The sequence below is a fragment of the Melospiza georgiana genome, chromosome 3 (assembly GCF_028018845.1).
Source record: "Melospiza georgiana isolate bMelGeo1 chromosome 3, bMelGeo1.pri, whole genome shotgun sequence".
Lineage (NCBI taxonomy): Eukaryota > Metazoa > Chordata > Aves > Passeriformes > Passerellidae > Melospiza > Melospiza georgiana.
In genome coordinates, this window is record NC_080432.1 from 16,749,740 (window position 1) to 16,759,498 (window position 9,759).

The 9,759-nt window shown below is 56.4% G+C and overlaps 1 protein-coding gene across 1 annotated transcript; it reads right to left on the reverse strand.

The window, feature by feature from the left end:
• Positions 1-3,747: 3,747 nt before the first annotated feature.
• On the reverse strand, positions 3,748-6,754 carry VSX1 (visual system homeobox 1). The gene is made up of 5 exons (XM_058021178.1): positions 6,382-6,754; positions 6,020-6,098; positions 5,637-5,760; positions 4,604-4,784; positions 3,748-4,016 (listed from the first exon to the last, which is right to left on the reverse strand). Exons 1-5 carry the CDS (start codon positions 6,752-6,754, stop codon positions 3,748-3,750), a joined length of 1,026 nt encoding a protein of 341 aa, XP_057877161.1.
• Positions 6,755-9,759: the final 3,005 nt, after the last annotated feature.

The window sequence follows — 9,759 nt, forward strand, 5'->3', positions numbered from 1 at the left end:
TGCCCGAGAGTATTGTCCAAACACCCACTGAACTCTGTCGGGCTTGGTGCTGTTACCGCTTCCCTGGGGAGCCTGTTCCAGTGCCCAACCACCCTCTGGGTGAAGAAGCTTTTCCTAATATCCAACCTAAACTTCCCCTGATAGAGCTTTAGAGCCATTCTCTCGGGTCCTCTCGCTGGTCACCACAGACAAAAGATGAGCGTCTGCCCCACTGCTTTAATCGTGCAGACTGCGGTGGCGTCTCTCCTCAGCCTCCTCCAGGCTGAACAGACCAAGTCACCTTAGCTGCTCCTCACAAGGATGGCTCTTCACCATCTTCGTAGCCCTCCTTTGGAAGCTCTCTAACAATTTCAGTGTCTGTTTTACATGGCAGCGCCCCAAACTGCCCCCAGAACTCGAGGTGAGGCCGCCCCAGGGCAGAGCAGAGAGGAACAATCCCCTCCCTCACTCATCCAGCAGGCGATGCTGTGCCCGATGCACCCCAGGACAGGGTTGGCCTGTGTGAAAAACGCCAATCACTTGCCTTTAAAATTTTAAAAGTTTAATAGTAATAAAATGGTTCTTAAAATAGTCATACAATTAGAGTAATAATAATTTGGACAAATTGAATTAGGACAATATGAGACAAGGAATACAACGAGTTATGGGCGTCCAGGTACCTTTTTCAGGGCAGCATGAGCCTGAAAAAGGACCCTCGTTAACAGAGGATTAACCCTTAAAAACAACAGCCGGTTGCATATTCATACACCTCATACATGATGCATAAATTCTATTCAAATACAGGATTCTGTCTGGTAATCATCAGCTTCTTCCTTCTAATCCTATCAGCCTCTTCGAGGCAGGAAGAAGTTCTTTTCTTCTGCTAAGAGGACACTAAATTCTTTTTCTCTGAAAGATTTAGGTGTCCTGTGGCTGCTCTCTGGTGCGAGTGTCTCATTCCTTTCTAAAAAAATCCCACTAACATCGTTCTTATTTTAATTACAAAAGTTACCTTTTAATTACAAGATTACATTTATTAATTAAAATGTTAATACATCCTCCCCTCCGCTCCCCTCTCCTCTCGTGTCCCATCGCCCTGCTCCACACGAGGGAGCGCTTACAAAGCGTTCGGGCTTGCTCGCTGAGCTCCCAGTCTGAAAATCCAACCTGCGGCTTGGCAGCATTGGCCAAAACAAAGTGACACAGATATGAACATTGCTGAAGCTGTACGGAAATGGCACCGTGAAGATGCTTCTGCAAATGCAGCCCTGCAGCCTTCTCTGCTCTGGGCCCATCACTGGGATGTAAGAAAACTCTGACTACCAGTGGTTGGGCCATTTTATCTCTGCTTTAAAATATATATTATATTAAACCTATACTAAAAGAATAGAAGAAAGGATTTCATCAGAAGGCTAGCAAGGAATAGAAAAGGAATTATAATAAAATCTTGTGACTGCTCACAGCCTCAACACAGGTGGCTGTCATTGGTCATCAAGTAAAAACAAATTTCACATGCTGGGGAAACAATTCTCTAGATCACATTCCAAAGCAGCAAAACATGGAGAAGCTTAAGCTTCTCAGGAGAAAGATCCTTGCAAAAGGATTTTTCTTAAAATATGTCTGTGACAATGTTCTGCTGGGCTCTGCTAGAGCAAGCCCAGCACTCGTGGCTGAGGGATGCCTGAGGCTCCTTACAAAGGGAATTTCATGGCACCAGGCCCTGGTGTGGTCACCAGGACGGCTGTGAGGTCTCACATGGAGCAGTGGAGATGTGTGCAAGTGGCAGCCATTGGCTGGCATCAGGGTCACACTCTTGTCACTGAACCAGCGCTGGCTGAGCCATGGCTGGGTCTGGCTGCCACTGATCTCTAGATGGATCAAACCTGAAGCAACAACCAGAATGTGCTGCCCTGCTGCTATTGCTGCTCCAAGCAGTGACCTTGGAGGACAGTGGACACTTCCCGGCCAGTCGCCCTCCTCTTGGCTCCTCCTTGCCAGCCTGTGGTGAGCGCTGGGATCCCACCAGGCACTGCCAGGAGCCTCCCTGTGCATGTGGGACCCACAGAGTCTCCCCTTGTAGCGCTGGTGGTGGTGACGTGCCTGCTCTCACAGCCCTGCAGCCAGCACAAGGCAAGAAGCCAGGCCATCTGCACGCAGGCAGACCAAAGGGGGGAAAATAAATAAATAAATAAAAAGGATTGCAAGCATCCAGTGCCAGCGTGGCACAGCCCAAATAAAAGGTTTGCAGATGCTGCTCAGGCAGGATTAGGCCTCCAATGTGCTAAGTCTCGGCTCTCAGTGAGCCTAATTGCTGCTGCAATAAGCCCTGGCTGGTCCTTTCCTGAACCGTGCTCCCCACAGCCCCCCCAGCAAACTTTTTTTTTTTTTTTCCCTGCAAAGCTTGTATTTGCCATGCATGTGTTACCCCTCCCCACAGCAGCCTGGAGGGGTCTGGCCAAGCCAAGGAGGGGAAAAGCAGGAAATCTGCATGTGCCACTTACTGCTCTGCTCTGCTCTTCCCAGGAAATGTCCCCCCTCTGTCCCCCTGCCCAGCACAGCCTGCAGCTGCAGCTGTGAGCAGCCAGGCCCAGCAGCAGGGACAGCATCACTATCTGCCCCACACACCCCCTGACCTGTGTCACGACACTTTCCAAATTGGAATTACTCAGATTTTGATAATTTTCCGTTATGTTTTGGCTGGTGGATGAAACTGGAGGTGTTCCAGGAGAGCTGTCGAGGCGTGTGCATGGGCCAGTTCAGCAGCTGCCATGAGATGTGTCAAAGGAAGGTATAAATTGCAATAGAGAGCATGAAAACTAAAGATACACCACAATTTTATTTATGGATGTGTAATAAATAAATGGTGGACAATACAGGAAGAGCCACATTCAAAAATCCAGATTACTAAAGTGCTTTTAGACATAAATATAGGGTGACCAAGAAACAGCTCTGACATTAACACTTTTTACAGACAATTACAAAATATCTTCTTATGTCACTTCACAAAATTGTTTAATTGCTCCAGGGTACTATGGCTTGCTTTTCAAAAAGGTCTGTTCTATCATGCATAGTGTGGCAAGTGACATTCAAGAGTGTACAAAATCATTGCATAAACAAAAACCTCCTTACCCCCTTCTCCCAGATACGAGTTAAGGAAGATACACAGTGTAAATCCAGTGATAAGGCTGCATTGGCAGGCTAGATCCTCAGGAAATATAAACCTGCCTGGCTGTCAGGTTACACCAGCTTGAGGATGAACCCTACCATGTTTAAAAACCCTGCTGAGGTGGAAGATTTGTGTGCTGGGCGTGGAAGGACTCGCACACGGGTGGGGTGGAAGCGCTTGGAGAAGGCGTCTGTAAACTCCTGCACCATCCTTGCCCCTGCATGCTGGAGGAGGGAGCAACTCCCAGTGGGCTGCTCCTCTTTGTGCTTCTGGCTAGCTGGGGGAGTGGTCCCAGCACGGAGGGGAAGGGAAGGAAGGAAGGAGGGGGGCTCCTCCCCAGCAGCAGTGGGTGCTGACCGCAATGCGCGCCTGTCCTCGCACTGCCCCCGTCCCCTCTGCCACCCTCCACCCTGGCTCTGCTGAGAAGTGAACAGCTTCAAAGTGAGGGGACGAGGGGATGTGTGTGCCCAGTTTTTAAAATGCCCTGAATTCGGATAAAAGTTCCGTTATTTAAGAAAAAAAATATATATATCAATAAATCAATAAATATTATGGTGTCGCCAGGACGCTGTGAGGTCTGGCCTCCTCCAGGCAGCCCAGGCTCAGTGGTCCCTGTCCTTCTGCTCTGAGGAGGGGTCCCCATTGATGTACTGCCTCAGAACACCCCTCTTCTCGTGCTTGGCTGTCCTGGAGAGGTCGATGGCTGTGTCCTCCGAGTCTTTCGCAGGCCCAACCTTGTCAGAGCCCTTCTGGGAGCTGGCCTGCGTCCCTTTGAGTTCCTCTTCCTCCTCCTGCTCCACTCGCCAGCCATCTGCCAGCTTCTCTTGGCTCTCTGCCTTCCTGCTTACCTCCATGGACTTTTTGTGCATACCTTGCAGAGGGGAGACAGAAAAGCCAAGGGTACCGGTTGCTTATTTCTGCTTGGGAAGGCTCAGAATCACCTCCTGAATTACTGCTGCTTCCCACAGTTCTTGCCTACATCCCAAGGAAAGCTCTCTACCAGCCTTTCCTAACTCAGAGCCCTGCCACCTGCTCTCTGCAGCCCAAGGGGATGGCTTGTGGCAAAATTAGTCTGTGCCTTCCCTGTAACAGGGAAGGCTTACAGGGAATGTGTGCTGTGATGACCCATTCCAACCTGGAATGAGCAGAGGGTAGCTCTGAGGTAGCGCTGAGGTAGGTAGCTCTGAGGTATCTCCAGTTCAGAGGCAGGTGGTGGTGAATTCTTAGATGCCTTGCAACTCCTTGATACCCACCCATGTGCAGGCACCTGTCTGACACAGCAGCAAAAGGTTTTCCTTTCCCTAGCTGTTCTTTGCAAGGAGGAAGCAGAAAACCGAGGGCACTTGGCGGCCTATATACAGCTCTGGGGCGGGGAGGCCCCATTCCTTTCTGCAAAAGGGTGAGGGCAGCCAGATGAAAGAAGAATCTGAGCCCTGAATGCCCCAGGTTCCCACTCACCCAGCAGCCACGGGGCGCAGGATCCCACCAGGCCGCTCTTGGCGGAGTTGAGGATGGACTCGGGCAGGGGGATGGAGTGCCGCACCATGGCGCCGTACAGGCCGTACTCCGCCATCACGCTGCTGCGGCCCCAGCACTTCTCCCGCTTCCGCCACTTGGCTCTTCGGTTCTGAAACCAAACCTTCAGGGGTAACAGCCAGGAGAGCATGGAGGGGTGGGTTGGGGAGGAGACAGCCCCCACAGGCCGGTGTGTGTCCCGTGGGGAAGGAGGGAATGTGCGTCCAGGGCAAGGCCAGCCGTGGGGGTGCGTGCAGGGGTGGGTGTGCAGACGCCGTGTGGGGAGGGGTGTGAGGGAGGGCACACACGTGGGTGTCAGAGAGGGGAGGAAGGGGGGGAGAGGGAGCACATGTTAACATCAGGCTGGTGGTGACACAGGAGGGTGATCCCAGCCAAAGTCACCCGATGCTGCTCGGCCTGCCCGCGGGGCCTCCCTGCCTGATCCACAAAGCACCAACCTCTCCAGAAAAAGGGCTCCATAATGCAGTGACCAATGATGACAGAAGTTGCTCGGGTCCCTCTTCCCACCCCACTCCTCTATTTGAAGGTTCAAGGCAGCAGATATAACCATGCTGCTGCCCAGACCACCACCTCATTGTTAAGCCCCTGAGCTGTTCCATAGGGGAGCAAGATCAGGCCCTAAAATTCCATGTGTCCCTCAAAGGGGCAAGCCAGTGAGCAAGCTCCTGTGTCACAGCTTGGCCCAGCAGCTCCAAATTGCTCCCAGCTCCTGCCTGAGCGGGAGGACAGAGCCAAGTTGCCAGCAAAGAGCGACTGCTGGGGCCAGCTCGGTGCCCTGGTTCTGCATGTCCATCGGGAGGCTGATGCCAGCAGGCACAAGCTCAGCCTCCCCCCAGGCATTTCGGTGCCACCACGCTCCCACCACCTGCACCCACTGCCACAGAGCAGGGGACACGGCCGGGTGATGGCAGCCTGCAGATTCCTCGGGAGAGAGAGGAGCGCTGCAGCCACCTACCTGTATCCTGTCCTCCGGCAGCTCCGTCTTCACAGCCAGCATCTCCCGGGCATACACGTCGGGGTAGTGCGCTTCATTGAAAGCCTTCTCCAGCTCCTCCAGCTGGTGAGCTGTGAATACGGTCCTGCCGAGAGGAGAGAGCATCCTGTCACACCGTCCGGACCCTTGGGCAAGCAGCGAGGCTGGCAGCCCCCACACGCTGAGGTTTTCTTCTGGAGAATCCTCCCCACACCCCAGCTGCAGCCCTCCTCTTTCCTCCTTTTCCTCCCTTTATCCCCCTTGGGGGTACCGACCGCCCCAGCCCGGGGAGAAGAGGAACAGCGAGAGGATGGTGGCAGCAGGAGGAGGTGAGAACGGGGACAGAGCATGGTTCCCAGCGCTACCTGTGCCGGCGTTTCTTCCTCTTGATCTGGGAGCTGGACATCTTCAGCTCGCTGGCGTCCCCGGACAGGCTGTCCTCATCTGGCAGCAGCATGCGGGAGGGCAAGAGTCACGTTCCCGTCGGGAGCGGGGCACCCGAACGCGGCTCCCCGAGCACGGTTCCAGCCGCCCGGGGGCACGGAGGGGTTCCCTCCCCGAGCTGAGCCCGCACCGGTGATGCCATCCCGGGGCAGGGGTGGGAGCCCGCGTTGCCGGAGGGCGAAAGGCTCGGCAACCCGGCGGGACGATGATGCGGGGCAGCCCCGGCAGCGGCTCGGGACGGGGGTCCCCGTGCGCGGCCACCCCGGACCCCGACCCCGCTCACCGGAGATGTTCTCCTTGTGGCGGCGGGCGGCGGGCGGCGGCCCGGGCGGCGGGCGGGGGCCGCGGGCGGGCAGCAGCGGCAGCGGGGCGGGCAGCAGGCACGGGGCGCCCGGCGCGCCCAGGCTGCACAGCAGCCCCAGCCCCAGCCCCAGCGCCCCGCCGCCCTCGTAGCCGCCGGTGGCGGTGGCGGCCGGGGGGGGCCCGGGGGGCGGCTGCAGCTCGGCTTCCAGCCCCAGCAGGTCGGTGATGGCGAAGCCCTTGGCCCGCAGCCCCGCGCCTCCCGGCCGCGCCGCCGCGCCCGGTGTCACCGGCACGGGCACCGCCACCGGCCCCGCCGCCGCGCGTCCCCCCGACGGCTCCGCCCGGCCCGGCATCGCCGCCGCCGCCGCCTGGCCCGGCCACCGCCGCCCGCCGCCCTTTTTATCGTCCCGCCGCCGGTGCCGGCTCCAATCACACTCCAGACCGGCGGGGGGGCGCTCCCAATCCCGGGATTATCAGCCTCGGTGCCCCCTCCCGCCCGCACGGGTCCCGCGCCCCTCCCCCGGCGCTCCCGGGCCGCCGCCCGGCCCCCGCCGCCCCTCTCGCTGTCCCTCCCTCCGTTCCCCTCGGCCCCCGCCCCTCGGTGCTCGCCGCCCCCCGCCGGGCCCCTGCGGTTGCGCTCGGACCCTCTCCAGGACCCCCTCTCAGTGCCCGGCCCGCTCACCCTGTTGCCCTCCGTGCCCCATAAATCCGTCTCGCATCCCCTTGGGTTCCCTCTCCGGGTTTCCTCCCAGGAACTCCCTGCTGTGTCCCTGTGTCCCCACATCCCCTCTTCCACTCCCCAGCACCCCCATTCCAGCCCAGGACTCTTCAGCCCCACAACCCAGATGGGACATCCCACTGGGCTCAGCACCCTAGAGACGGGGATGGGAACAGGCACAGCCTCCCCTGACCCCAGGTGTCTTGTCACCCGGGCCAGGGCCACCCCGAGGTGCCTGGCCTCGGTGCTCCCTTTTGCTCCCAGATTCTTGCACCTGGGCTGCAATTTTTTTCCCTCTTCCCTTCATCTGTTGATGGAAATGATTTACAACCGGCTTACACGGGCCGCCTGATCCAGGCCTTCATTGGACGGTCAGATTAACCGAGGGTCCTTCTGATAAAGATAATTACAAGGGGACTCCGCATTAACTTTGCATTATTAAAGAAAGACCCAAATCTCCCATCGCAAGCTGTTCCCAGGATTAGCAGAACAATAACTTTCATTTAGGATAATTGCCGTGGCCGGCACTGGGGGCTGGCTGGCGGGGGGGAACCCTCTGGACCATCGTGCTTCTCACCAAGAAAGGCAAATGGGTGTGAGGGGAGTGGGGGGTGGGCAAGTGTGGCCACCAATTCGGGGTGCTCGTGTTCTCGGGATGAAGGGATGCTCAGGGCATCCCCACCCAGAGCTGCCCCCTGTCCGGACACAGAGCACCCCGGGATCCCATTGGGCATCTTCACTTCCCCAGAGTGGTTTTGCTGCAGTTTTGCTGGAATAGGAGACTTTCACTGCTAGGCAGGGAGGATCTGCCACAGTAATTAGAAGTCATAATCCGGCCACCACCCACAACAAATTTCCTGTTCGAGCAGATTTTAGTGGTTAAAACCCTAATTTTTGATGTTGTCCCAGAATCAGCTTGATTTCAGCAGTTTACATTGAGGCTGAGCTGTTGGGAGAGATGATGAAGCCTTAAATATGCATATGGCCTAGGCATTTGGAAAGTTTGGGGATAAAGCACGTATAATTGCTCCTAATCAGTTTATGAAACATAAAAGCTCAAACCCAAGAGAAAGCCGATAGACGCAGAAATGGAAATAGCGATTAAATCTCCCCGTGCTGGCAAGGTGGCCTGGATATGGCGCTGCCTCCCAGGGCCAGGGTGAGCGAGGCCGTGCCCTGGGGGACAGGGACACACCTGCTCCTGGGACAGGACACTGGGACGGGCTATGGGGACACTCCTGCTGCACCCCCAGCTCCCCCAGGCACGGTGAAGATGGGCACCTCCACCAGTCCTTTGGACAATAAATCAGTTAAAGGATATCTTGATATATGCTCATCAGATAGGATTAGCTGGGATTAGACTAATCAGTAAATGTTTCTCTGCTCATTATTTTCTAAGGAAGATTTTCAGCTGATTCTCCGACGCCGAAAGATTATTAATCGCTTAAAGAGCAGAACATCAAACATCGCCCCTTGCTCTAATTTCCCTGGGGTTTGCCCCCCCTCTCCATGGGCAGGGTGCCTGTGCCAGCCGGCCCAGCAGCCTCAGGGTGCCCCAGCAGCCAGAACCTCCATGGGGCTCTACCAGAGCAGCCCAAAGCCACAGGACCCCAGGCTTGGTGCAGTCCCGTGTCCCAGGGGGTGAACACTGCCTGCAGCTGATGCTGGAGCATCCCCATCCCTGCTGCTCTTTGCAGGACTAGGGACACAGCCAGCTGGGACAGTCCCCAGATTGTCCCCTGCTCCACCACTGTGTCAGACACCTGCCATGACCTGCAGGATGGAGGGCACACATGATGGGATGGATACCTGGAGCTGTCCCACTCAGAGCCCAGAAACAAGCCTTAGGGGATTACAGACACATGCAGGATTTTGGCAGACCCTCCTCAGCGGATGATAACCCCAGAGCCAGCATTTGGTGGGATTTTGGAGTCTCTGTCTTCACCGTGGGCTCAGGGAAAGCCCCCAAGGATGTGCACTCATCCTGCAACCACCTGCTGTAGCAATGAGGAGGGGGCAGCAAGGAGAAGGTATTGAAGGGCCTGGTTTAGGGGATTAGTAATGGGATAAGACAGCTTTCACCTCCCTGGTTTAGATATGAATCAGGTCAATAATAAAGGACCATCTGACAGTTTCAGGCAGCTCGGGGTGGAAGAGGCTCCTGTGCCCCAGGCTGGATGGAGAACCCATGTCCAAAAGCCCAGCTCTTACTGCACATCCATCCATGGTACCTGCCCCAGCAGTCACTGCCCAGTCCTCCTCCCCAGCTCCACATCCCACACCATCAGCAGCTCTTGGCACACCAGCACAGGAGCAGGCAGGATCCTGCTCCCCAGGGATGATGCTGGCACCACAACCCTACACCTGCTGTGTAGGGAGAGCCCAGCCCTGCTGTTGGTGGCCTTGCACAGGGGCAGGGTGACCCAGAGGTGGAGCGCAGCAGGGTGAGCAGCCAGCTGATGGCAACACAGGCAGTGTGGCAAGGGTGGGAACCTCAACAAGCATGGACAGAAGAAGAAGGGCTTTTCTTCTGCCTCCTGCACATCCTGCTGGGAACACGGGGAAGTGGTGGCTGCTGTGAAAGCATTGTCTCTGATACTGAGTAAAAAGGAACTGAGAAACAGGCCACAGCTAGGGGAG

Coding starts and splice junctions, on each gene's coding strand:
- VSX1 (XM_058021178.1), bottom strand. CDS start 6,754: ATGCCGGGCCGGGCGGAGCCGTCGGGGGGACGCGCGGCGGCGGGGCCG. Junction 6,099..6,381: donor CCACAAGGAGAACATCTCCG/GTGAGCGGGGTC, acceptor TGCTGCTGCCAG/ATGAGGACAGCCTGTCCGGG. Junction 4,017..4,603: donor CTGCGCCCCGTGGCTGCTGG/GTGAGTGGGAAC, acceptor CCCCTCTGCAAG/GTATGCACAAAAAGTCCATG.